The 27,510-nt window shown below is 41.6% G+C and overlaps 1 protein-coding gene across 1 annotated transcript in view; it reads left to right on the plus strand.

Moving 5' to 3' along the window:
- The window catches only part of LOC140492318 (polycystin-2-like protein 1), a 67,540-nt gene that overhangs the window by 33,967 nt on the left and 6,063 nt on the right, over positions 1 to 27,510 (plus strand). Inside the window, exons 7-11 of the mRNA XM_072591264.1 lie at positions 1,526 to 1,696; positions 1,978 to 2,159; positions 10,200 to 10,320; positions 22,334 to 22,432; positions 26,616 to 26,734. Coding sequence (XP_072447365.1) covers positions 1,526 to 1,696; positions 1,978 to 2,159; positions 10,200 to 10,320; positions 22,334 to 22,432; positions 26,616 to 26,734 — 692 coding nt within the window. The remainder of the gene's footprint in view (positions 1 to 1,525; positions 1,697 to 1,977; positions 2,160 to 10,199; positions 10,321 to 22,333; positions 22,433 to 26,615; positions 26,735 to 27,510) is intronic.

A 27,510-nucleotide genomic window follows, 5' to 3' on the forward strand; every position in this document is an offset into this window, starting at 1 on the left:
AACTCTGTGGGAAGCTAGTGAAGTGATTGCTGGGCCCCTTGCTGAGATATTTGTATCATCAGTAGTCACTGGAGATTGGCTAACATGGTGTCACTATTTAAGAAAGATGGTAAGGATAAGCTCAGGAACTATAAACCAGTGAGCCTGACATTGGTGATGGGCAAGTTGTTTGTGGGAGTCCTGAGGGACAGGAGGTACATGCATTTGGAAAGGCAAGGACTGATTAGGGATAGTCAGCATGGTTTTGTGGTAAATCATGTCTCACGAACTTGATTGAATTTTTTGAAGAAGTAACAAAGAGGACAGATTGGTGGATGTGATTTATATGGATTTCAGCAAGTTGTTCAACAAGGTCCCCATGATAGACTGGTTAGCAAGGTTAGATCTCATGGAATACCAGGATAACTAACCATTTGGCTACAGAACTAGCTTGAAAGTAGAAGACAAAGGGTGATGGTGGAGGGTTGCTTTTCAGACTGGAGACTCGGATCTTGATCAGATGGGCCAATAGGCTGAGAGGCAGATGAATTTAATTTAGATAAATGTGAAATGCTACATTTTGGAAAGGAAAATCAGAGCAGGACTTGTACACATAGTGGTAAGGTCCTGGGGAGTGTTGCTGAACAAAGAGACCTTGGAATGCAGCTTCATAGTTCCTTGAAAGTGGAGTCACAGGTAGGTAGGACAGTGAAGAAGATGTTTGGTATGCTTTCCTTTATTTGACAGAGCAGTGAGTATAGGAGTTGGGAGGTCATGTTGTAGCTGTACAGGACATTGGTTAGGCCACTTTTGATCAGCATGGACGAGTTGGACCGAAGGGTCTGTTTCTATGCTGTACATCTCTATGACTCTATGACACAACCTGTGCCTTGAGTTCTACAGTTCAGAGCTTTCCGACTTCATTTCTAAATGGCCTGGTTTTAATTTTAAAACTGTGCCCTCTAGTTCTGGTTTCCCCACCAAAAACAATATCCTTGTATCTACCATGTACAAATACCCTTTTTGTTTTAAAGACTTTTACTAGTTCATCCAAACTCCTTATACAATTGACAGTATTTCTTTTCTGTTTACTGGTCCAGAATATTTTGATAGGTTCTCTAAGTAACAATGATAACATGAAAGAAAATTCTCATAAGTGTATTATTGATTTTCTTATTGTTAAAGCTAGATAGTATCCCTATCTGTGTAATGCCCTAGGTAGGTAGTGGAAATCTATTGGCATGTTGCATCTTTATAAAAGAGGCATTTCCTGTTACCAATTAATTTTCCTTAACATGGTTTATAGAGTCTAAAATCTCAGACATAACTATCATATTTAACTGCTAGCCTGGTCTGTTCCTGTCAGACTGCAGTTCAAGAACTCCTAGTGGAAATTCAGGTAATTGTAGGTGCAGAAAATGCCTTAGTTTATGCCTAAAAGGATTTTTAAAAGCCATGCTCTTTTGCCAAATGACCATTTTATATACTTTAAAATTAAGAAATGTGTAGCCAGTTTTAATGTGGACTACATTTTTCTCATCCTCAGTTTTCTTTATTAGCCATTTTTTACAACATCTATCGTACGATAAAAGTAAGCTTACTACTTGAGCAATTTCTGGAAAATTCCAACTCCTACCAAAATCTCCACTTCTTGGCTTACTGGCAGAACCGATATAATGTCATCATTGCATTTACTGTTTTCATTGCATGGATAAAGGTACGTTCTCAGTATTTCTCTTTACAAAAAGTGTTTTTACAGTTACTAATTGACTTTCCTTGATTCTGTTAATAGAACAGTTTAGCTCTATTATATGCAGTTAAATTTTAAAGTAATTAGTACTGTATATATTAATTCAAGAAACCTTTAGTAATATATAAGGGTAATAGTACTTCAAGGACATGTTTTTGCAGATTATTTTTCTCAGAACGTAAACAGTAAAATCATCTTGAAAATGTCAAATTTAGAATTCTAACTAATTTTTGTCTATTCTCTTTCAGATTTTCAAATATATTAGCTTCAATATGACCATGACGCAACTGTCTACAACCCTGTCTCGCTGTGCCAAAGGCATTGTTGGATTTGCCATAATGTTTTTCATAGTATTTTTTGGATATGCTCAGTTAGGTTACCTTATCTTTGGTACTCAGGTGGAAAGTTATCACACCTTTGGCAACTGCATGTATGTATTATTCAAATATTGGGTGCAATACATGTGAACCAAGCTGTACCTGCATTTCTAAGATGGAGTGTTCAGAAAAGTACATTGATCTTAAATTGATTACTTATTGTTTTGTAGAAATATAAAGCAGATATTTGCTTCTCACTGGTTTAATCAATGATTCCTTTGCAACGACAAGAGGAAAAGCAGATTGTGGCTTATGAATGCTTTCTTTCTCAGTTCTGGAAAAGGGTCGACATGCATTCAGCACCTTTTCCTTTCAACATGCTGATTCTGTGTTCCCAGTATTTTCTATTTTTATTTCAAATTCACAATCTTCTTTTCGTATCTTGGATTTTTATGAATCTATCTGAGATGGACAGGTGTCCAACCCACTCCATCACAACAGAAAGCTTGCAGCAGTCACCTGAGTTCACAATCCTTCTCTTGGTTCGAAATAAGGTCTGGATGGAAAAGTAGCTCCATTTGTTACTGTCTGCAGGTAATCTGACAGCAGATGGCCAAAGCATTCATGCAAATCCAATCGCAGCTTGCTCTATTATGGCAGAAATCCAAAGTTTACTGAGCATCAAATCCTCATAGCAGACAAGCTTTTGAGAATTTGGGGTTAAATATTTGTCTATCATTTGGCTTGTTGCACTGATTCCTTTTTGACATAGGCAGTTGATGAATTTGGTGTTGCCACCTCATTATCATCATTGTAGCATAGGCCTTAGTGTGTTTCTCACTGCTGTGTTCCCTTTCCATTCAGCCTGCCTCTGTGCTCAGCAGGAGGTCCGGTACTGTTGTGTTGATAGCACTTTGTGCAGTCAGCGTTTCCTTCTCAAAGGCAATCTATTTTCCCTTAAAGAGATGCTATATTTTAAAACATGGAAATGTAACTGCCAACGCAGAGAGAGGGTTGTAGGATGACCAAAGTGGTGACAGAGGCGTTAATGGTGGTGATGTACAGCATAAGACATACTATAGTTCTACAGGAGGGCAGAACCCCTCAAGAACCAGCCTCAGAGGGGAGTGGCATGAGTCGTCAGGGAATCAACTCCTCATTCTAAATCAACTCCTCAGTCTGTTCCCGAGAACCTGGAAGCAATGCCTCAAGAAATCTAATGACCAGACATGGATGCTCTAGGTCTGTCGATACACAAAGCACGATCTGCCTTTCATGTCACACCATGGGCCACCTCATTCGCACACTACCACTTCATGACATTCTGAACGCATGTCAAGCATCCATTGTACCCTCACCATCTTCCACTACAATCCGCCACAAACCCCACTAGGTGCTGCTTCCCCTAAATTCCTGTTCCGTTCTAACTTACACATAACCCAGGCACAGTGTAACACAATTACTGACATTCTACCCTTTGTTTGTGCAGGACAAGTTGGCACAAGAAAGAAAGGAACAGAGTGGAGCTGGCCAGGGACAAAGATGATTGCATCTTCTGAGCTGTTGGAGAAGATGGCTCTCCATTTTATGGGCCCAGCTGCAAGGGGGCTCCTAGAACCCTGCATTACTAAGAACTTTGAGGAAAACTATGTTTTTGCCATATGATCCTTCTTAACTCCCAGCCCATCATCATTCTACTACCTGGTTTGATGAACAAGCTGCATATGGTGTCCATATGAATGTCTTGTTTTCTACCCATTCCTCTTCTGTCACAGTGACATGCTGCTTCTGTCTTTCTACTTTCAAATACCCAAAACCTGCCTCCTTGTCAGTTGTAGCAACATCAGGAGGAAGAGAGAGAGAGAACATCATTAATTAAGAGACTCCATCACTTGATCTGATGCATAAAACCACAGCTTCAGATATTAGCATTGCACAGAACTTGAGTTGGAATAAAAACAGAAAATTCTGGAAATACTCAACTCAGCTTCTGTGCAGAGAGAAACAGAGTTAGTGTGTCAGGTGAATCACCTTTCATCAGAACTGGGATGAGTTAGAAACGTCAGGCTGAACTTTACCAGAGATTGGCTAAGAATAATTTTCAGGGAGTATCCTGGAGGGTTTCACTCCATAAGTCCTTGTGAGGCTTCTCATGCTATTCTCGGTAACTGCCTCATTAGCCATGTAGCCCATCTCAGTGACACCCTGGTTGTTCGACCTTCCTTCTTACGAGAGGCAGAAGTATGTGCCACTGCTAGTGTCATTTTTTTAATAGCAAAATTCTAAGATGTGGTGACACAAGCACTGGGCGAGCTAGCAGTTACCCTTCACCCTGTGCGCAGTGGGAGGGGAACCCTAAAGAAACACATCTGAGGGCACATAGATTGTATGGCTGATACTTCATTACAAATACAAGTGCCTTTTTGTAAATGTATTGCTGTTAAAGGGCCAAGCTTTATAGATAATCCTTTCTTAGCATCAGCCCATCTTAGAACGCTGTTTAAGTGAGTGTTACTTTTTCCTCAATGCCATTGTAGCCAGACATCTTCTAATTGTTCAGTGTGGAGCCATCACACACTGCAAAACCTTCAAGCAGTTGAGAACTGTCACTTTTATTCAGCAACAGCAAAAGCAAAGAAGAAACAATCAAGAGCCACAATTGGTTCTGGGAACAAACAGGGATCTGTTTGTCTTTTAAGCAGCAACTAATTTACTGTCAATGATCACTACTCCCAGCTGCTGAAATGGTCTCCCACTTACATCCTGTCTGTCTTGTTAAGCCTGACACTGTACCACCTGATCATTCAAAAGGTGATGTTCCTCCTGCTCAATATCTTCATTTTCCTTCACAGAGAACTGCAGTCACTCTCACAGCTCTTTAATGTCCAACACATTCCGTCTTTTCTGTTCCAGTTGTGCAGAGAGCAGAATGTCAGGATTATGTGGCACATGGTCCGGAGAGTACTGCAAATCCCGCTCAGTCTGATCCAAGCATTGGAATCTTACCTTCACAAAATTTCTCGCCTGCTCCATGATAGCCCTGGTTGATGAATGGGCTGCATTGTATTTACATTCACCTTCAGTTGGAGGTTGTGTAATGCAGTCATCCACCTCCAAACGGACCCCACCACCAGGGATATATTTCCCTCCCCTCCCCTATCAGCATTCCGAAAAGACCACTCCCTCTGTGACTCCCTTGTCAGGTCCACACCCCCCACCAACCCAACCTCCACTCCCAGCACCTTCCCCTGCAACCGCAAGAAATGCAAAACTTGCGCCCACACCTCCCCCCCTTACTTCCCTCCAAGGGATCCTTCCATATCTGCCACAAATTCACCTGCACCTCCACACACATCGGGTGCAGCATCCACTGCACCCGATGTGGCCTCCTCTATTTTGGGGAGACAGGCCGCCTACTTGCGGAACGTTTCAGAGAACACCTCTGGGACACCTGGACCAACCAACCCAACCACCCCTGGCTCAACACTTCAACTCTCCCTCCCATTCCACCAAGGACATGCAGGTCCTTGGACTCCTCCATCGCCAGACCATAGCAACACGACGGCTGGAGGAAGAGTGCCTCATCTTCTGCCTAGGAACCCTCCAACCACAAGGGATGAACTCAGATTTCTCCAGTTTCCTCATTTCCCCTCCCCCCACCTTGTCTCAGTCCCAACCCTCGAATTCAGCACCACCTTCCTAACCTGCGATCTTTTTCCTGACCTCTCTGCCCCCACCTCCACTCGGGCCTATCACCCTCACTTTAACCTCCTTCCACCTATCGCAGTTCCAACGCCCCTCCCCCAAGTCCCCTCCCCCTCCCTATCTTTTATCTTGGCATACTCTCCTCATTCCTGAAGAAGGGCTCATGCCTGAAACGTCAATTCTCCTGCTCCTTGAATGCTGCCTGACCTGCTGCACTTTTCCAGCAACACATTTTCAGCTCTGATCTCCAGCATCTGCAGTCCTCACCTTCTCCTAATGCAGTCATCTGCCATGTTTGCAGAGGGTAGCCCTGGCCTTCCAGCAACCATCCTTATAAGGCATGTGGTCCTTGAAATGTAGCAGGAGCATGGGAATTTTCAAGGATATAGGCATCATGGCATCTTCCAAGGTATGTGATATACACTTCTAAGATATGATACTGATGATCATGGATGAATTGTACATTACTGGAATGAAACCCTCCTGTTGATGAAATCATGATTTGGAGATGTCGGTGTTGGACTGGGATGTACAAAGTTAAAAATCACACAACACCAGGTTATAGTCCAACAGGTTTAATTGGAAGCACTAGCTTTCAGAGCGACGCTCCTTGATCACCTAATGAAGGAATGTCGCTCTGAAAGCTAGAGTGCTTCTAATTAAATCTGTTGGACTATAACCTGGTGTTGTGTGATTTTTAACGTTGATGAAATCAGCTGTGTTATCATATGGCTTTGACAATGTAATGTTGTACAGTCTATCGTGCCCTACACCTGGGGTAAGACAACAATTTTGCCAAAACCTTCTGTCCACATTGGTGCCCTGACATTATCACAGAGAAATGAAATGAAGCGGTGGGATCTGGTACATAGAACTTTGGAAATATTTGTGAATTGAGGTTTGTGATATCCCACACAGGTCTTCAATGGATGCTTGGAAGCAGTCAATTGGATAAATGCTTTGGACAGCTGTTACCTTAATGACCACAAGAACAGGATGGGCACCCACCCCTCCAGGTGCCACTCCAGCAGCTGGTATTCTTCAGAGACAATGTCTGGGACAATCTCATTCTGCAGCGACACTGCACCTCTCTCAGCTGGAGGAAATAACATAAGGGCTGATAATGCTGAGCCTCATGTATTTCCTCCACATGTTGAGGGGACTTTCAGTGCAACCTGTTAGTGTGGAGACTATTTGGTATCTGCTAGAGGTTACTTCAATCCAATGGGACTGGAGGACTTCAACAAGCAGAGCCATGAAATCCCAATACATGGACCTTCAACAGGGGGATCTTACTCAGATGAATGGAGCACACGTTATTTATGCCATGCAAAAACAATAAGAGATTGTCATTGCTGTAGAATTACTGAGACCTCAACTCCCCCAAACCTACCCCCACTTCACCCAAGGCAGTATGGCATATAAGAGCACATTGGTATATACAGTGAACGGTGGAAGAAAATTAGTTCCATGCCCTTGTGCAACCTTTGAGGTCTTGGGATTGTTTTCTTTCATGTATTGTCATCCACTGGGCAACTCTCTTAAGTTTGTCTGTGATTAATTCTGCTTCATGAAGATGCAGTAACCGATGACATGGTGAAAATTGTATGTCATCAGGATTTATTTCCCACTCAGCTGGACTGGATGCAGTTCACATGCAGGAAACTATGATTACAGATGACTTCAACCTGGACTGTGAAAGTACCTGATTAATGCAATTGGCCTTTGAAGGGCCTCACCTCCATCACAAGTACAGCCTGCATGCACATACAAAACAACGCACTCCACCAGCTCCACTCCCAGACTTGTGTCTGTGCTAAACCGCAAAGGATGACAGGAGTTCTGTGAGTCTTTAATGCAAAGTACAAAAAAGCAAGGATGAGATGCAGTGAGTACCCAAGTAGGCATAAAGTGAATGAGTGATAATGGAGCATGAGATGAGTCCTAAGGTGCACTCTGGTCCAGTCCATGTGGTGGGTTGCTATCCCTGTGTATAAAGTGACCTGGCAATAACATTATAATGGAAAGTGTTGATGTGCTCCAAATGCAGCATGTATTGTAAGTGGATCAGAGATATGCCATGAGGGTGTGTAAGGCTGGTAAGTGTTAATCTCTGTGGACAGTCACTGCCCATGCAGCACGCCAGGAGATGGTAGTGACTGCTATAGAAAAGCAGGAGCAGCAAGCTGGGAGTCCACAGGTAACTGCTCTGACTTTCAGGTCAGGAATTATGACCTTCTACTTTCTACCTGGTGAGTAGTAGAATGGGAAACTGCAAATTAATGAGGCAAGATGAGTTAATCATGCAATGCTAATGTCTGTGTATAGGCTTCTCGCTGCTCACTCCTCTCATTCTTTTTAACTTGGTTGGACATGGGGACTTTTTATCTCGAGATCACAAATTTTATTTCTCCCGATCTCACCCTATATTCCCAAATGTCTCTCCAATGTGCCACATTGTTCAAGGACTGGGAAAATTCCACCCGTTACATGTTTTAAGAAAATGAAATGGGGGCATTAGGAAGAATATGGAGAAGGGAAGTTCTGTGATAGGGAGAAGGCAGGAGAGATGAAATGGTTAAAAACTTTTAAGGTGCGAGGCCAAAGGGAGTGCTACAAAAGAGGAGCAGCTGGCGTCTCAAACCAAAAACAAGGGGAAAATGAATTAATGCCATAACCTGCAAGAAGAAAGGAAAATTTGGGTATTTAATTGCAGACTGAAATTAATGAATTTGATGTTGAGCCCAGATTGTGCAAAATGCCTGATTAAATGATGAAGTATGATTCTTGAAGGTTCCAGCAGCTCATTGCAGGAGGCTAGTTCAGGATCAGCACATGGTGAATCCTGTAGGCATGAGTGAGCTGCAGTTCAGGCAGCATTAAAGAATGGTTTATTTGCCAATTTGAGAGAGAGGGGGGTCACAATGGGCCAGCGTACCAAGTGCTGGGTGCAGTATCCAGCCTGCCAGATAGCCTCCTGTCACTATCAAGGAGCATGAAGGAGTCCGATTCCAAATCGGGGGGAGGGGGAGGGTCAATGCAGAGCTTTCCCTTCAGCTGCATCTGCTCTGCTCACTCTCCCTTTGGTGGTGCAGATTTAGCATTAGTGCCCTCCAACTGTTGCAACATTTGTGTGCGTTGTGCAATTAGCTCTGCAGTCCTCATTAGTCCCAACATTCTTTGGCAAGTTTAGGAACACACTAAAAGATCCGGGACTAATTTCAGAAGCAGTTTTTAAGAATCACTTTTAAGGAAAGCATTGGTTATCTTGAAGGTTCGTGCTTATTTACAACTTCACACTTGTTCACAGAGTGATGCAGCTTAATGCTCATCTGTAGTGATACAGCTTCACACTTAACTTCACACTTGTTCACAGAGTGATGCAGCTTAATGCTCATCTGTAGTGATACAGCTTCACACTTAACTTCACACTTGTTCACTGTGATGCAGCTTCACACTTATTTGCAGTGAGGCAGTTTCATGCTTGTTTGCAGAGAAATGAATGACTCATTGCCTGATGTATCATGAGCTAAATTTTGTATCCTGACATCACATTAGTTACTTGCTCTCTGTGGCATCAGGAAACCCTCCCCTGTCTTATGTTCCATGTTGGAGATGACAGCATGAACAAAGAGGCAGCCAGCTTCACTGTGTCTCCCGCTAAAAACAACATTGGAAGTCCATCTCCAGTGGGGCTAGGCACGGGAAATTCATGCCCTTGATTTCTGCAGGTGATGTCCAAAGCAAATTACTGCTTTTAGTTTTATGTTACAGATAGTTCATTACATCACATGATCATGTATTGGCCGCAGGTCCTTACACAGCATATAGCAGATACTGCAAAGGAAACTTGTAGCCTCATTTTTGAACCCTCATTACTGTATTTCCTAACTTTTGTTGTTATGATCCTGTTAGACAAAGTTATTGAAATTTTTTGGAACTTTTATTTATTCTGCTCAAGGTGTTCCTGTGTTGTCTGAGGGGTGTGAGTGTTGTCTGAAGGGTGTGTGTTTGAGGGGCTTATGTTTTTTGAGGGATGAGTGTTGTCTGAGGGGTGTGTGTTGATTGAAGGGTTTATGTGCTGTTTGAGGAGGATGGGAGGTATGCATGTAGAATTATGCCTGTACCTGGTCAGCCAACACCACTTTACAAGTTGCTAATGTTGAAGACTTGATCCTTGACTTTTCCTGGAAATGTTAGACTTCTAAGCAGTCATGTGGTGCACTGAATCATCCACAGACACACACTTTTTGCAACTCATCTAAGAGGCAATAATCAGTAACAGTATTTTAAGGGACTTCTGCATTACCAAAGGGAATATGGAGTTTTCCCATCCAACATGCAGTGTTACTTACTATTAGTTAATTTAAGATTTTTACCATTTACCATTATATTATGTTCAACCAGAGACATTTTTAACAAATAATTTACCAAACTTTTATTTTCAGTTTTACACAGTTTAGGATTATTCTCGGAGACTTTGATTTCCATGAAATTGAAAATGCAAACCAAATCCTTGGACCTGTTTACTTCGTCACATTCGTATTCTGTTTATTCTTTGTACTGTTGGTGAGTGACATAATGATAAATGCTATTGCCCCACTTCTAAATTCTTCTGTAATGTGAGATTAGAGTTATCTGTTAAATTTACATTGAATACTGTTAATTGCTGCAATGGTTTCACATTCAGAAACAGCAAAATACTTTTCAGTGTTGTCAGTTTCTATCAGCTTCAAAATATATGTCACTGAAATATAATTATGGGTTGTATAAATGTGTACTGTCTATGAGGCCAAATAATTCTTTCACTGCGAGTGACTTACTTGCTGTAGTCTAATCTTTCAAGTTATTAGAGTGCAAACACCAGAATCACACAGGAATCTTCCACACACACACAAAATGGGTGCAAAGTGGGCAGCACATTTTCAGCTGAAGTCAATAATTATATTTTCTTTTCAAGTACATGCTGTAAATAAAACCCTGGAATTAAAAGCTAGCTGCTAATAGTGACCAAATAACCGTGATTGATCAATGTAAAAATCTGTCTAATTCCGTGTTGTACTGTTATGGCTCTTGTGATGCAGTGGCAGTGTCTCAACCTCTGGACCAGGATGCAATGGTGCTGGTGCTGGACAAAGTCAGAAACCACATGACAGTAAGGTATAGTCCAACAGGTTTATTTGGAATCACAAGCTTTCAGAGCTCGGAAAGTTTGTGTTTTCAAATAAACCTGTTGGACTATAACCTGGTGACATGTGACTTTTGACTCTGAACCAGGAGACAGATTCAAAGACGACTTGTTGCAGAGGTCTGTAATAACTCCTCTGAACAGCTTGATTACAAAATATTCAGGAGGGTGTGCTGTCAGCACGAGTCAGATTTGTAAAGGACATAACCAGGAATAGACACAAAAACAGAAATTGCTGAAAAATCTTAGCGAGTCTGGAAACATCTGTAGAGAGAAATCAGAGTTAATATTTTGGGTCCTGTGACCTTTCTTCAGAACGGAATGACTAGGAATAGATTATTTTTTTCAGAGTTCTCCATCAATTTCCCTGCGTGTATACCATTTCCAACCAGACTATATCTAACTCTTTATTGTCCTCTAAAACAGTAACAACAGACGCCCAACATTTCTGTCTGGTGAGAGGAAATTCAAATATGGAGAAAGACTTGAAGAATTGTTCATTCTTTGATGAATCAATGCACTTAAAAAAATTGATTTTTAAGTGATTAAAGGATGGAACAGAATGAATAGAAACAGAATGTTTCTATAAGTTCAGTGGTCCAAACCATTGGCACAAGAGATTTAACATGAAGAGAAGGACCATTGTCTTTGTGCCGAGAAGTGTGAGATACTAGAGTGAACAGTATGAACAAAATGGTCGGATTTTAAGGAGAATGTTGGAACAGAGAGGTGTGCATACTCAAGTCTTTGAAGGAAGCAATTAAAGTACACATTGGATTTTAGGATTTGTTGATAGAGGAATAGAATACAAAAGTAAGGAAGTTATGCCAATTCTTTATAACACATTGGGTGGTCCTCAGCTATACTATTTCCAGACACCACAGTTTAGGAATGATGCCAAGGTCTTGCGAAAGATCAAAACTTAGTTACCCTAAAATGGTTCATGAGGGAACTCTGTTATATGGAGAAACTGGGGTTGTTCCTGTTGGTGCATAAAGATTAAGAAGAGATTTGATAATGTTCCTAATCACTGGTATTTTTGATGGTGTAAATAAGGAGAAAAAAACGCTTTTTTCCAAGGACGAGTCGTGTTCAGTAATGCACTGCCTGAAGTAATGGTAGGAGCAAATTTGACAATAACATTGCATATAGAATTTGATAAATATTGAAGAAATAATAACAGTGATAGGGAATGAGCAGAGGAGTAGAATTATTTGGTCACTGTACCAAACTACTGACACAGGAAAAATGGGCCAATGAAATCAATGGTTTTTTGGCCTGTTTCTGTGTTAAAACATTAATGTATTTCTGTGTATTCCCTTCCTCCAGGGCTGCATGTGGAATTGTATTGGGGTTTGAGTAATGTGGGCAAGATTTATATCAGAATCAGATGAGAAGCCTGACAGGAGCTGCATGCTGCAGCTTTTATGCTTTTGACAAGAGACAAGGTGAATTTTTGGCTAGGCAGCAGGTTGCAGTTAAGAGGAGATTGTTGCCTGTTAAATGCCCTGTTAATGGCCTAACTCACCTTATTAATATTCATCTTCCTATCTTATTGAACAAACTAGATATCAAGAAAATTTGATATGGAAACCAGAGTGGGCACCTGGTGACTCCAGCTCTCTGCTTGCTCCAAAGGGCCTCCATCTTGGTTAGGACCAAACAGCATTTCAGGACACCAGTGCATGCACCCCAGTCCATGGACATCAGCCAGTCCCCCTCAACCATCATGGTACCTCACCAATACAGAATCACATTGCAGGGCTGACTGGCAACAAGCGTTCAAAGGCTTCAGTGGGACACTCTGCACAGCCAGGGACCCAGCTCCCAATTGGACCAGGCTGTATCTTGCAGCTGCTCACTTGCTGTCTTAGACTGCAATCGCTTAGCCACCTACTTGCATGCTCAAAGCATCCCAGTCTTGCCTTGGCATCCTGTGCCAGTTAGGGCAGACACACCACCAGACAGCCTGCCATACTTGACAACAGTCCTCAGTCAAAGAGCTAAGTGTGTCCAGAAAGTTGAAAACCATTATGGACTGTTCCAGTTGTGGGTACCACCAGTGGTGTATCTGCCAGAGGAAGGTAGCTCAATACATCAACATTCACTACTTGACCTCCCAGACTGAGAGAGTTGATAAAGCATGACACTGGAAAAGGCACAGCAGGTCAGGAAGCATCTGAGGAGCAAGAGAATCGATATCTCAGGCTTAACCCAGTCCTCACTTTCTCCTCCCAGATTGTGTTCCAATATATAATTATATGTACTTAGCATTAGAGCCCACCACTGAATTTGACCTGAAGCTGTGGGTGGTACAGCCCTGTCCTCTTTAGGTAGACCTAACAGGGATTTGTGGTCCATTATTATTACAAATTTAAATCTGGAAAGGTATTAGTGGAACTTTGTGACTCCAAATATGACCGCCAAACCTTCCTTCTATCTGGGCATATTTACATTCAGCATTAGTCAAAGTCCTGGATACAAATGCTATTGGGTGTACCCCTCCATTGGGCCAACCAAGAGCTATTATTACTTCAATGCCGTAGCAGGAGGCATCACCTGTCAATACCAGACCTCACTTGGGATCATGTTGTGCTAAAACCTTAGATGGGATAGCTCTTTCTTCACTTCTCTGAAGGCTATGGCTTGGCTACACAACCATTTCCAAGGCTAAGCATTTTTTAAGATTTGATGCAAAGGTGCCAAGATGAAGGCCAAGTTATGTTTGAACTTTCTATAATAGTTCACCAGCCCAAGGAAAGACCTAAGCTCCAATACTGACCTGGGAGCTGGGTCACCTTTGATTGCCCTCCCTTTATGTTCCAATGGGTTAACCTGGTCTTGTCAATGCTGTAGCCCAAGTAGGTCATTTGATGTGCATGGAACATATATTTTTCCATCCTAAGGGAGAAACACCTAAGGACTATGTTCAGGTTCTCAAAGTGCTCCTTAATAGACTTCCCTGTTATTAGTGCATCATCTACATCAGTGGTAACATTTGGCAGACTTTGTAAAATGTCCTCCATTGCCCATTGAAAAATCGCATGGGCCAATACTACTCCAAATAGCAGTCTTGTGTTTTGGTACAAACCCTTATGGGTATTGATTGTAACATCATTCTGGGAATCCTCATGTAACTGCAGTTGCATATACACATGGCTCATGTACAGCTTTGTGAAGGACAACTCCCCCCCCCCACCGCCAGCATTGCAACTGCAACAAACCATTTACTGTTTTTTAAAAATATCTCCACAAAGGCAAACTGACCTGTCAGTCTTTACAGTCAGTATGATGGGTGCTGCCCATTCCCAAACTGGACGAGTTTGATTCCTTGGTTTTCCACCCTCCTGATTTCTGTCGGTACTTTTGCCCAGAAGGCAAATGGCACTGGGTGGGCCTTGCAGAGTTGTGGAATTGCTTCCTGGTCAACATGCCAGGTGCCCTTAGCTCCTTTAATAGTCCCTAGACCTTCCTGAAAAACGTGTGGGTAATTAATTAGGACTTCACTCAGAAAGCCATTTTCTAATTGAAAAATGTTGAGCCAAACGAGGTGAATCTTTCTCAACTAATTTTGCCCCATCAGATTTGAGCCCGATCAGTGGTAACTGGACTATTGTTTCTCATTAGAGACTGGAAACAAAATTTTACCCTTTATCTCTCAAGATTCCCTGGTATAAGTTCTCAGTCGCACAGAGGTCTTGCACAAACCTTAAGGGTTGGAGTCCAGAGTAATTTTTGTTAAAGACTAGTTGTGCAACCATGAAACAGCCATGCTAGTATCGACCTCCATTAGAACTGGGTGGTCATTTAACCAGACATTTATTCTGACTGGTTCAAATTTGGCTACTGCGAAGCAATTTAACTGTTCTAGAGCAGGTGTAGGGTGTGCACTCTCCTGGATATTGGCCTATGAATTACTCAATTTAGGTCAAATGAGACTCTTTTGTTGTGTTGAGTCCACATACTGGCAGCAACTACAAAGGCTTGTTGGCCCAGGTCCAAAAGAAAATGTTAACCATTTGACCGAGGCTTGTTTTTGTTTTGGGGTTTTGCTGTGGGCTGACCTAGAATCTCCTCTGTTCAGGATATGTCCTCCGTGAGGCTATGCAATTGTCTTCAGTCAAGTGGTGTTCCCCACGATCAGTCAGACTGGCAAGGGTGTCTACTTCCATCAGAATATTCTGCAACTCATGCTCCACTTGCCACATGTTCCATGCTGACTCTACTTGAATATTTTATGCCATGATTGGATGAAAGCAAATGTTCCATATGCCTTCTTAACTATCCTATTCACATGCTCTGCTGACTTCAGGGATCAGAATAATTACTCCAAGATCCTTCTGTTCCTGTGAAGGGTTCTGGGTAATCCAAGATGGAGGTTGGGAAAGAATGTTGAGACTGTAGGAGCTGCTCTTTTTTTTGAGGTATTTTAGGTGTTGGAGGTGATTTCCTCAAATTCCAGGAGCAGCAATTACTGTTTTATATGCTGTTGCATTGTTTTGGAACTTTGGGGGGGATAAAGTCAAAACAATGGCACTTTTAAAAGGAACAAACACAGACAAAAGCAACAAGCACATAGTCAGTGAGGGAGAGAGAGAAAGAAACCTATATTGTTAACTGACACAACAGTGAATCTGCACAGTTACTGCCTTTGCTGTTTGAATTTATGTCTCCCTTGACAACGGAGTGCGCCTAAGAAAAATTAACAAACAGCGAGATTCACACTGACCTTAGAAGAACTTGTGTGGGAGATCTCCCAGCACAGGAACACACAAGTGCTTAGTTTTTAATGTGTAGCCTTGCTGTAAGTCTGCAGTAGTGACTAGGGAGGGTTCTTTCCTGGTTATATGTTTTATTGAAATCTGTCGCTTGATTAAATTTTAAAAATATAAACCAGTTGTACTAAGTTAGCCTGGAGCACTTTTTTTTAGAGCAAAAAGACAATACTATTTTCTGCGTCTGTAGATTGTGAAGGAGCAAAGATGGCCTTTAGTAGAGTGATATGCTCTTCCTGTTGGATGTGGATGTTTAGGGAGAGTTTCCATGTTACTAATGATTATGTCTGCAGTAAGTATGTTTGGTTGCGAATCCTATCAGATCAAATGGATTGGTTGGAGCGACAGTTAGAAGTAATAAGGAATTTATAAGAGCTAGGGGGTATGATGGATGGCAGTTATAGGAAGGGGGAAGAGCTGCAGATACAGTCAAGTAGATGGATTAACTCCAGAAAAGGTAGGAGAGGGAGGCAGATAGTGCAGGAGTCTTGTGTCTATCCTCATTCCAAATAAGTATGCTGTTTTGGAAAATGAAGGGGGGGTGAAGGACTCTCAGGGGAATGTAGCACAAACAGCCAAGTTTCTGGTATCAAGACTGGCTCTAATGTAATGAGGGGTATGTCGGGTTCCAAAAGATCAATTCTGATAGGACACTCTGTAGTTCGAGGCACGTTTCTGCAGCCAGCAGCAAAAAATCAAAATGGTATGTTGCCTCCCAGGATCAAGGACGTCTCCGAGAGGGTGCAGAATGTTCTTAAAGAGGAGAGGGACCAGCAGGAGGATATTGTACACTTTGGAATCAATGACATTGGTCGGGAAAAGGATGAAATTCTGAAGGGAGAATATGGAAAGGTGGAAAGAATTTAAAAAGAAGGTCCTCAAGGCTATTAAGATCTGGATTCCTCCTGGTGCTATGAGCTAGTAAGGGTAGGAATAGGAGGACGGAGCAGATGAGTACATGGCTGGGGAGCTGGTGCAGGGGAGAAGGGTTCACATTTTTGGATCTTTGGAATCTCTTCTGGGGTAGATGTGACCTGTACAAGAAGGATGGATTGCACCTGAATTGGAAGGGGACTTTACTGGCAGGGAGATTTGATTGAGCTGCTCAGGAGGATTTAAACTCCTAAGGTGAAGGGGTGTATGACTCAGGGAAATAGTGAGGAAAGAGATCAATCTGAGACTGGTACAGTTGGGAAAGGGAGTGAGTCAAGCAGAGGACAAGGACTGATAGATTAAACTGCATTTACATCAATGCAAGAGGCCTAACAGGGAAGGCAGATGAACTTGAGCATGGTTAGGAACATGGGACTGGGATATCATTGCAATAACACAAATGTAGCTCAGGGATGGACAGGACAGGCAGCTTTATATTCCAGGATACAAATGTGATAGGAAGGATAGGGTGGAGGGGGCAAGAGAGGAGGGGTAGTGATGTTTTTGATAAGGGATAGCATTACAGCTGTACTTAGGGAGGATATTCCTGGAAATAAATCCAGAGATGTTATTTGGGTGGAATGGAGAAATAAGAAAAGGATGATCACATTTTTGGGATTGTATTATAGACCCCCTAATAGTCAGCAGAAAATAGAGAAACAAATTTGGAAGGAGATTTCAGTTATCTGTAAGAATAATAGGGTGGTTATGGTAGGGGATTTTAACTTTCCAAACATAGACTAGGACTGTCATAGTGTCAAGGGTTTAAATGGAGAGGAATTTAAGTGTGTACAAGAAAATTTTCTGATTCAGTATGTGGATGTACCTACGAGAGAAGGTGCAAAACTTGACCTACTCTTGGGAAGTAAGGCAGGGCAGGTGACTGAGGTGTCAGTGGGGGAGCAATTTGGGGCCAGCGACTATAATTCTATTAGTTTTAAAATAGTGATGGAAAAGGATAGACCGGATCGAAAAGCTGACGTGGGCAGCACGGTGGCACAGTAGTTAGCACTGCTGCCTCACAGCACCAGAGACCTGGGTTCAATTGTCTGTGTGGAGTTTGCACGTTCTCCCCGTGTCTGCATGGGTTTCCTCCCACAGTCCAAAAAAAATGTGCAGGTTAGGTGAGTTGGCCATGCTAAATTGCCCGTAGTGTTAGGTGAAGGGGTAAATGTAGGGGAATGGGTCTGGATGGGTTGCCCTTCAGAGGGTCGGTGTGGACTTGTTGGGCCGAAGGGCCTGTTTCCACACTGTAAGTAATCTAAACATAAAAATTGGAGGAAGGCTAATTTTGACTGTATTAGGCAAGAACTTTCAAAAGCTGATTGGGGGCAGGTAAAGGGACAGCTAGAAAATGGGAAACCTTCAAAAATGAGATAACAAGAGACCAGAGACAATATATTCCTGTTAGGGTAAAAGGAACGGCGGGTAGATGTAGAGAATGCTGGAAATCCTAGAGAAATTAAGGGTTTGGTTAAGAAAAAGAAGGAAGCACATGTCTGGTATAGACAGGATAGATCAAGTGAATGCTTAGAGTATAAAGACAGTAGGAGTATACTTAAGAGGGAAATCAGGAGGGCAAAAAGGGGACATGAGATAGCTTTGGCAAATAGAGTTATGGAAAGCCAAAGGGTTTTATAAATATATTAAGGACAAAAGGGTAACTAGGGAGAGAATAGGCCTCCTCAAAGATAGCAAGGCAGCCTACATGTGAAATCGCAGGAGACTGGGGAAGATGCTAAACGAATATTTTGCATCAGTGTTTACTGTGGAGAAGGATACGGAAGATATAGAGTGTAGGGAAATAGATGGTGACATCTTGAAAAATATCCATATTACAGAGGAGGAGATGCTGGATGTCTTGAAATGCATAAAAGTTGATAACTCACCAGGACCTGATCAGGTGTACCCTAGAACTCCATGGGAAGCTAGGGAAGTGATTGCTGGGCCTCTTGCTGAGATATTTGTATCATCGATAGTCACAGATGAGGTGCCAGAAGACCAGAGGTTGGCTAACATGGTGCCACTATTTAAGAAAGGTGGTAAGGACAAGCCAGGGAACTATAGACCAGTGAGCCTGATGTCAGTGGTGGGCAAGTTGTTGGAGGGAATCCTAAGGGATAGGATGTAAATATATTTGGAAAGGCAAGGACTGATTAGGGTTAGTCAAAATGGCTTTGTATGTGGGAAATCGTGTCTCACAAACTTAATTGAGTTTTTTGAAGAAGTAACAAAGAACATTGATGAGAACAGAGCAATGGACTTCAATAAGCCAATTGACAAAGTTCCTCATGGGAAACTGGATAACAAGGTTAGATTTCATGGAATACATGAACTAGCCATTTTTATACAGGATTGGCTCAAAGGTAGATGTCAGAGGGCGGTGGTGAAAGGTTCCTTTCAGACTGGAGGCATGTGACCAGTGATGTGCCACAAGAATTGGTGCAGGGTTGACTAATTTTCATTTACATAAATGATTTGGATGTGAACATAGGAGGTATAGTTAGTACATTTTCAGATGACACCAAAATTGAAGAACAGCAAAGAAGGTTACCTCAGATTACAACGGGATCTTGATCAGATGGGCCAATGGACTGAGGAGTGGCAGATGGAGTTTAATTTAGATAAATGCGAAGTGCTGCGTTTTGGAAAAGCAAATCAGAGCAAACTTATACACTTAATGGTGTGGTCCTAGGGAGTGTTGCTGAACAAAGAGACCTTGGAGTGCAGGTTCATAGCTCCTTGAAAGTTGACTCGCAGTTAGATAGGATAGTGAAGAAGGTGTATGGTATGCTTTCCTTTATTGGCTAGAGCATTCAGTACATAAGTTGGGAGGTCATGTTGCAGCTCTATAGAGCATTGATTAGGCCACTTTTGGAATATTGCATGCAATTCTGCTCTCCTTCCTATCGGAAGGATGTTGTGATACTTGCAAGGGTTCAGAAAAGATTTACAAGGATGTTGCCAGGGTTGGAGAATTTGAGCTATAGGGCAAGGCTGAATAGATTGGGATTGTTTTCCTTGGAGCGTCGGAGGCTGAGGGGTGACCTTATAGAGGTTTATAAAATCATGAGGGGCATGGATAGGATAAATAGGCAAAGTCTTTTCCCTGAGGTTAGGCAGTCAAGAACTAGAGGGCATAGGCTCAGGATGAGGTGAAAGATATAAAAGGGACCTAAGGGGCAGAGACTCGTGTGTGTATGGAATGAACTGCCAAAAGAAGTGGTGCTGGCTAGTAACTTTACAGCATTTTAAAAGGCATCATGGGTATATGAATAGGAATGGTTTAGAGGGACATATGTTTCCATGCTGTACATCTCTATGACTCTATGACCCAATTTCCTGCCATTCATTAATATTCCCCTATTTTGTTCCTTCTTCCAAAGTGCATCACCTCACACTTATCAGGGTTAAATGTCAACTACCAGTGGTCTGCCCATCTGACCCACCCATCTCTACCTTCCTGTAACCTACAACCATCGTTATCCCTAACACCCTACCAATCTTAGTAATCAAATTTAAATAATTTATTTTAATCTAAATTTAATTTTAATTAATAACTAAATTATTTCCAGCCTTCAAACTGTTAGCTTAAATTTGCACCTCAGCGTGAATGATCTTGATTGAATTAATTTATTTCAATTATTTTAAAAATTTAAATAAATTATTAGTTAAAGTAAAATAAAAGTAATCAAATTTTAAAAATCAAATAAATCTGCCAATTTGCTTAACATTCCCTCCACACTTTCATCTATATCATTTTTGTACATAACAAACAATCAGGGTTCCAGATCCTTGATTCTTGTGGTACACGGCTGGACACTGGCCTCCAATCACTCACACAAAATCTGCCAGTATTTCTTGTGTCCAATTAGTAAGCCAGTTTCTTATCAATCTTGCCAAGTTACCCTGAATTCCATATGCTTTAACCTTCTCAATCTGTCTCCCATGTGGGATCTTGTCAAAAGCTTTGCTTAAAATCCATATAAATGACATGAACCGAACATGTTGAGGTTATATAGGATGTTGGGGATGCCTCTTCTAAAGTACTCTGTAGTTCTGGTTGCCCTGCTATAAGAAGGATATTACTAACTTGGAGAAAGGCTCAGAAAAAAACTTACCAGGATGTTGCTGGGAATGGAGGGTTTGAGTTATAAAGATAGGCTGTGACGTTTTTCACTGGAGAGTAGGAATGTTGAAGGGTGACCTTTATTGAGGTTTATAAAGTCATGTAGGTATAGATAAGGTGAAGGATCTTTTCCCCAGGGTGGGAAGTCCAAAACTAGAGGGCATACTTTTAAGATGAAAGGACAAAGATTTAGAAAGGACATAGGGCAACTTTTTTACACAAGATGGTGGTTCTTTTGTGGAATGAACTGCCAGAGGAAGTGGTGGATGCAGATACAGTTACAACATTTAATAGACATTTAGAGATTTACATGACTCAGAAAGGTTTTGAGGGACATGGACCATACACAGCAAGCGGGACTAGTTTGATTTGGGAACATAGTCGGTATGGACGAGTTGGACTGAAGGGTCTGTTTCCACGCTCTATGACTCTACAGCTTTGGAATCTGTTCTAAGAAGGTTCACTTAGCTGACCCTGGGAATGGAGAGGCTGTCTTATAGGGAGAGGTTGAGTAGGTTGGGCCTGTATTCATTGGAGTTTAGAAGAATGAGAAACCACCTTATTAAATATAGAAGATTCATTCGGGATTTGATAGAGTAAATGGCGAGGTCATAACCCCTTGCGAAAATCTGAAACAAACACAGAAAATGTTGGAAAAGCTCAGCAGGTCCAGCAGTATCTGTGGAGAGATATAGAGTTAATGTTTTGAGTCTGGCTTTTCATGCTGGCCTAGCTAGTAGCACCAACATGTTGTGAAAACACTAAGAAAAAGCAAGATAGGTATTGCATGCTGTAAACACATCATGTATGTACTGCAAACGTATAATATTATAAACATTGACTGACCTTGCTGGCCGTGAACGTAACCTCTGAGGTGACATTCAGAAGGAAGATGCTTCAGCTTGTTAATTGTTTCTGTTTGTTTAATTCGTGAAATACCATGGGGACAGCAAGAGGAACTTCCAGCCTTCAAACTGTTAGCTTAAATTTGACCTCAGCATGAATGATCTTGAAATCTATACCTTAGTCATACAGCCAAAGTCTTTTCTTGCCAAAAAAAACTTAGAGATAAAATAAAGTATGTAGAATTAATGTGTCAACAGAACAATGCTGGTTGGAAAATTAGATTTCAAACATTTGCTGCAAACCTGCTTCAGCAGAAAATCCACAAGAGGTCTTAATTTCATGAGCAAACTGCATGCAAATGTGAACTAGAACAGTCGAGATCATGTACTTGAATGTTTAATTTTAACTGAGATTCACCAATGCCTTTAGAATAGCCACTGTTTCCTTTCCTTTTAAACATCTTTTGCCAGTCAAACTAACTGCACTGGATAGATCTCCAATTTTCCGTGCTTGCCATGGTAAGGTTCCAAGCTGCCTGTGGAGTCCAAAAGTTGGAACTTAACTGCAAATCTCCACTTGCTTGAAATTACTAGTGTTTGTAATTTTACTTTATAAGTCGTCTTTTACGGTTATTTATGTAAAAGTATTCTCTCTCCTACCCATATATGATTAGTGCACTTTGGGTTACAAAATTGATCTGCTTCTTTACAGAATGTGTTCTTGGCTATCATTAATGACACCTATTCTGAAGTCAAGGATGACAAAACATTAAAAGAAGTTGATTTTGACATTTATGATGTGTTCAGAAAGGTAGGAAATTAATTGTTATTCTGAATACAGGTATTATTTGCATTTTTATTTATGTTGCACATATGAGTTTGTTTTGAGAGCTGTCATGGTTGTCAGTAAGTTATTAAACATATTCTATGAGAGGTGAGTACTATTTGTTGAGGTGCATTTTCCTTAGATACACCTTTGCTCTATCACGTGTTGCTGCCTCTCTCCCTCTGCAGTAGTGGAAGAGGAAACATCAATTCTCGTTGTAACAGGTGATGGATAGAGTTAAAAACATTCTGGTTAGCTTATTACCATCAGCACTAATGAGATTCAAAGTGACGACTTATTCAGGGTAAAAAAAATGTTCTGAACTGTGGAAATTCTTCATGAAACTCTGGCAATCCTTCAGCTGCACTGTCAGGGCCATTTGACTTCTGGCCTCATTACAGCATTGGTACAAACATGAATAAAGAGCTGAGGTCCAGGATCACAATAAGAATCACCAAGTCAGAATTTGACCAACTGTGGCATCAAGAAGCCTTTGAAAAACTGGAGTTGGTGCAAATCAGGGATTAAATTAATTTGATTCACACTAGCACGAAGGAATATGGTTACGTTTAAAAAAATCAGCAAAGACCTGCAGATGCTGGAGATCTGAAGGAAAGTAAAACAAATTGCTGGAGAAACGCAGCAGGTCTGGCAGCATCTGTGAAGGGAACAGTTCGAGTCCAGTGATCCTTCTTCAGAACTGGTAGCAGCTAGGAAAAAGATGTTAATTATGCTGATGACTGAGGGCAAAGCGACTGTTGATAGGAGACCAGGAAGGAAGAGAAAGAAGAGAATATAGTTGGGGTTATTAGATGCCAATCATCTCAGTTCCAGGTCACTATTGCAGGAGATGCTCAGGTTAGGGCCACAGCTCAAACATCTTCAGTTGCTTTAATGACATTCCTTCCATTCATTGTCAGAAGTAGGCGTGATCACTGATGACTGTACAATGTTGAGCACCATTTAAGTCGTCATACTGAAGCAACTTTTATTCTCATATAGTGAGACCTGGACAACATTTAGATTTGGGCTGATAAGTGACAATTAACAGTCATTCTCTACAAATACCAGGCAAGAAAAAATCTAAGCATTGTCCCTTGAATTGCCACAAACACCATTTTGTCAAAGGCTAGTCTGGTCAGCAATGTCAAATCCCATGAAATAACAAAAACAATCAGATACTATTGTCAGATTTTTCAATCCAATTTACCCTGAGTACTTTGAGTGTAAAATGCTGAATTAAAATGTAGAAATGCACTTTGGACACAGTGGAAAAATTCAATGAAGGGCCAGAAGGCATGAGAGATTTCAGGGTTGGGGGTGGGTGAGGACATTTTGTGACAGAAAGCTGATAAACACAGAATCTGCCTATTTTCCCACCTCAAAGATTTATCTAGATCAATTTTACGTTAGATTTACGGCAAAAATAGCAAGAAAATTCATCATCATGAAGACATGGATTTGTTTGGTATAGTTAATGTTTAGGTGATTTCTAAAAATCCCTTTGCAACCTTTAAACCATCAGAATGGGCCAGATCCTTTGGTCTGCAGATAATCATAGACTGGATGTACTCCCAAACATACTTTTTGGGAACTTTAAGGAGACTGGGCATGCTGACTCTGAGAATTTTAAACTTTTTATTGGCAATTCCCAGTCCTGCATGGATATCTCTGACTCTGAGTTACAGTTGGACACTTGGAAGAGGTCTTACTTGCTTACCTGGATCATTACCCAGGAAATGTTAAACTAATTAAAAGCCTGCATAACTCTTTGATAATAATGGGCTACTGCACAGCGCCAGGGACCTGGGTTCAATTCCTTGGGCCTTGGGCGACTGTCCATGTGGAGTTTGCACATTCTCCTCATGGCTGCGAGGTTTCCTCCAGGTGTTCTGGTTTCCTCCCACAGTTCAAAAATATGGAGGTTAGTTGAATGGACCATCCTGAATTGTCCATAGTGTTCAGGGATGTGTAGGCTACGTGCATTAGTCAGGGGTAAATGTAGGGAAATGGGTCTGGGTGGGTTACCTCTTGGAAGGTCACTGTGGACTTAATGAGTCGAATGGCCTGTTTCCACACTGTAGGGATTCTATGAATTCTATGAATAATCACAAAATGGATTACTCCAATAACCCACTTCTCTCCCCAGAAATGTTATCCTAACATCGGAGTCTTCTTGACACATTGCCACCCTTCATGTGACTCTCCTAAATGTCTCCTATGGCACCCTACCATGTTATTACCCTGCTTGGCTACCATTCCACCCAACTACCAGCCTATCAACTTGCATTCATTTACTTACACTGAAAATTACTTCAACTTCCTGAACATTTTTTTAATGTGATAGTGAATCAACCCTTTGCAAAATATGGCAGCTATTCTATTATGGGAAAAGGCATGTGGCTTGGCTTCCCCAGATACTGTAAAGAAGGATTCTGATATCAGATACTCTCCACATTCATGAAGAGGCTGCAAAAGGATGTCCAAGAGTCATAGAGATGTACAGCACGGAAACAGACCCTTTGGTCCAACTCGTCCATGCTGACCAAATATCTTAGCCTAATCTAGTCCCATTTGCCAACACTTGGCCCATATCCAAGTTGAAAAGTGTGGTGCTGGAAAAACACAGCAGGCCAGGCAGCATCCAAGGAGCAGGAGAATTGACGTTTCGAACATAAGCCCTTCTTCAGATTCCTGAATGCTCGGATGCTGCCTGGCCTGCTGTGTTTTTCCAGCACTACACTTTTCAACTCTGGTCTCCAGCATCTGCAGTCTTCGCTTTCTCCAACTTGGCCCATATCCCTCTACACCCTTCTTTTTCATATACCCATCCAGATGTCTTTTAAATGTTGCAATTGTACCAGCCTCCACCACTTCCTCTGGCTGCTCATTCCATATGCACCACCACTCTCTGCGTGGAAAAAGTTGCCCCTTAGGTCGTTTTTATATCTTTCTCCTCTCACCCTAAACCTATGCCCTCTAGTTCTGGACTCCCGCAACCCAGTGAAAAGACTTTGTCTATTTATCCTATCCATGCCCCCTCATGATTTTATAAACCTCTAAGGTCACCCCTCAGCCTCTGATGCTCCAGGGAAAACAGCCCCAACCTATTCAGCCTCTCCTTTTAGCTCAAGTCCTCCAACCCTGGCAACATCCTTCTCATCATGAGATCAGAATTGCACACAATACTCCAAAAGTGGCCTAACCGACATCCTGTGCCACAACTTGATCTCCCAACTCCTATACACAATACTCTGACCAATAAACCAAGTATGTTTTTCCCTCATTTTTGAAGGCAGCCCATTTTCTAGCTGCCCCATTACTTGTGAACATCTGCCCCCAATCAACTTTTGAAAGATCTTGCATAATAGCATTAAAATTGGCCTCCCTCCAATTTAGAACTTCAACATTTAGATCCGATCAATCCTTTTCCATCACAATTATAAAACTAATAAAACTATGGTCACTGGCCCCAAAGTGCTCCCCCACTGACACCTCAGTCACCTGCCCTGCCTTATTTCCCAAGAGTAGCTCAAGTTTTCCACCTTCTCTCGTAGGTACAACCACATACTGAATCAGAAAATTTTCTTGTACACACTTAACAAATTCCTCTCCATCTAAACCTATGGCAGTCCCAGTTTATGTTTGGAAAGTCAAAATCCCCTACCATAACCACCCTATTATTCTTAGAGATAGCTGAAATCTCCTTCCAAATTTGTTTCTCAATTTCCCTCTGACTATTAGGGGGGGGTCAATAATACAATCCCAATAAGGTGATCATCCCTTTCTTATATCTCAGTTTCACCCAAATAACTTCCCTGGATGTATTCCCAGGATTCCGAGCTCAGTTTGTAACATCAAAATGCAGGACTGGGGGAAGAAAACAGCGTTTGCCATTCCTTGCAGATTCAGGCTAATATATAGGAAAAATATTGTTCGCCCTGGATATTAATGGTTATATTATCTGTTAATATGAATAAACAGGTTTTAAAAAGTTATATTTGTCAGTGGAATACAATGATGCAGTAAGAGCTTCTGGGCTTACAATTCAAAATAAATATAAATTTTATCTCATAAATGTGAAGGGTGACTTCTAATGTAATAAAATGGAGATTGTTTAGATGGTCACTTTAATAGATGAAGTATTGTGCTGTGTTATTCATTACAGGGCTACAATAGCTTCCTTTTGAGACTCAATCTAAAAAAACCATCATCTCTTGCCTATCGGCCGGCTGTCTCCAAGGGTGGCAAGGAAACTCAGGAAGCTCCAGAGGATGATTTTGAGAAGTATGACCCAAATTCTGCATTTTAATTTTGATACCTTTCAATCCACCTCCAGTGTCACTTTTCGTAGACTTAAGCAGGTGGAAACATCAAAGGCATGTATGGTCAGGAATTTCCTCAGCATTACTCCAACTTTCGCACTGTAACTCTGCTGTATTTTTTTCACCCTCTCAGTGAAATCACAGCAACGTCAAGGAACTACCTGTGTCATAATTTATCATTGGCTTCGCAAATAAAACTAATGCGTGAAATGCTTCCACAGAGGCTGGTAACTTGTCACCCTTTATTTACACATGGAGAGTCCTTGACACTAATTTGGCTCCCTCAGAACCAGCTGTCAGAGAGAACAGGATGTCTGATGCTTCTTTTTACACCTGTCAGCCAGGGCTCCCTGATTGGGGCTATTAGTCTGGTCCAATCAGGGAACTCATACTCTATGAAGTCTACCTGGTTGTCCTTCTTACAATCAGTTGAATGTGAAACTGATGCGAACATGCAAAGTCGTGCAGCATTGCACTGAGTACTTAATGAGGGCTGCCTCTCCTTGCCTGAGTTCTGTGTAGAGTTAGCGAGAACATTTGAGTTCTCTTTAACAACTTATATTGACTAAATTGAGATATAAACAAAAAGAATAGGAATTAATCAACAACTGTTTTAGCTTGTGCTGCTTTTCATGAATATGCATTGGGTAAATTGTCAACTTGGCTCAGGTTTGCTAATACTTCTGAGGGAGAATGCTGCAATTTCAAAGACCATTCTATACCTTAAACACACAGCAG

Source organism: Chiloscyllium punctatum, chromosome 20, assembly GCF_047496795.1.
Source record: "Chiloscyllium punctatum isolate Juve2018m chromosome 20, sChiPun1.3, whole genome shotgun sequence".
In the NCBI taxonomy this organism is placed as follows: Eukaryota; Metazoa; Chordata; class Chondrichthyes; order Orectolobiformes; family Hemiscylliidae; genus Chiloscyllium; species Chiloscyllium punctatum.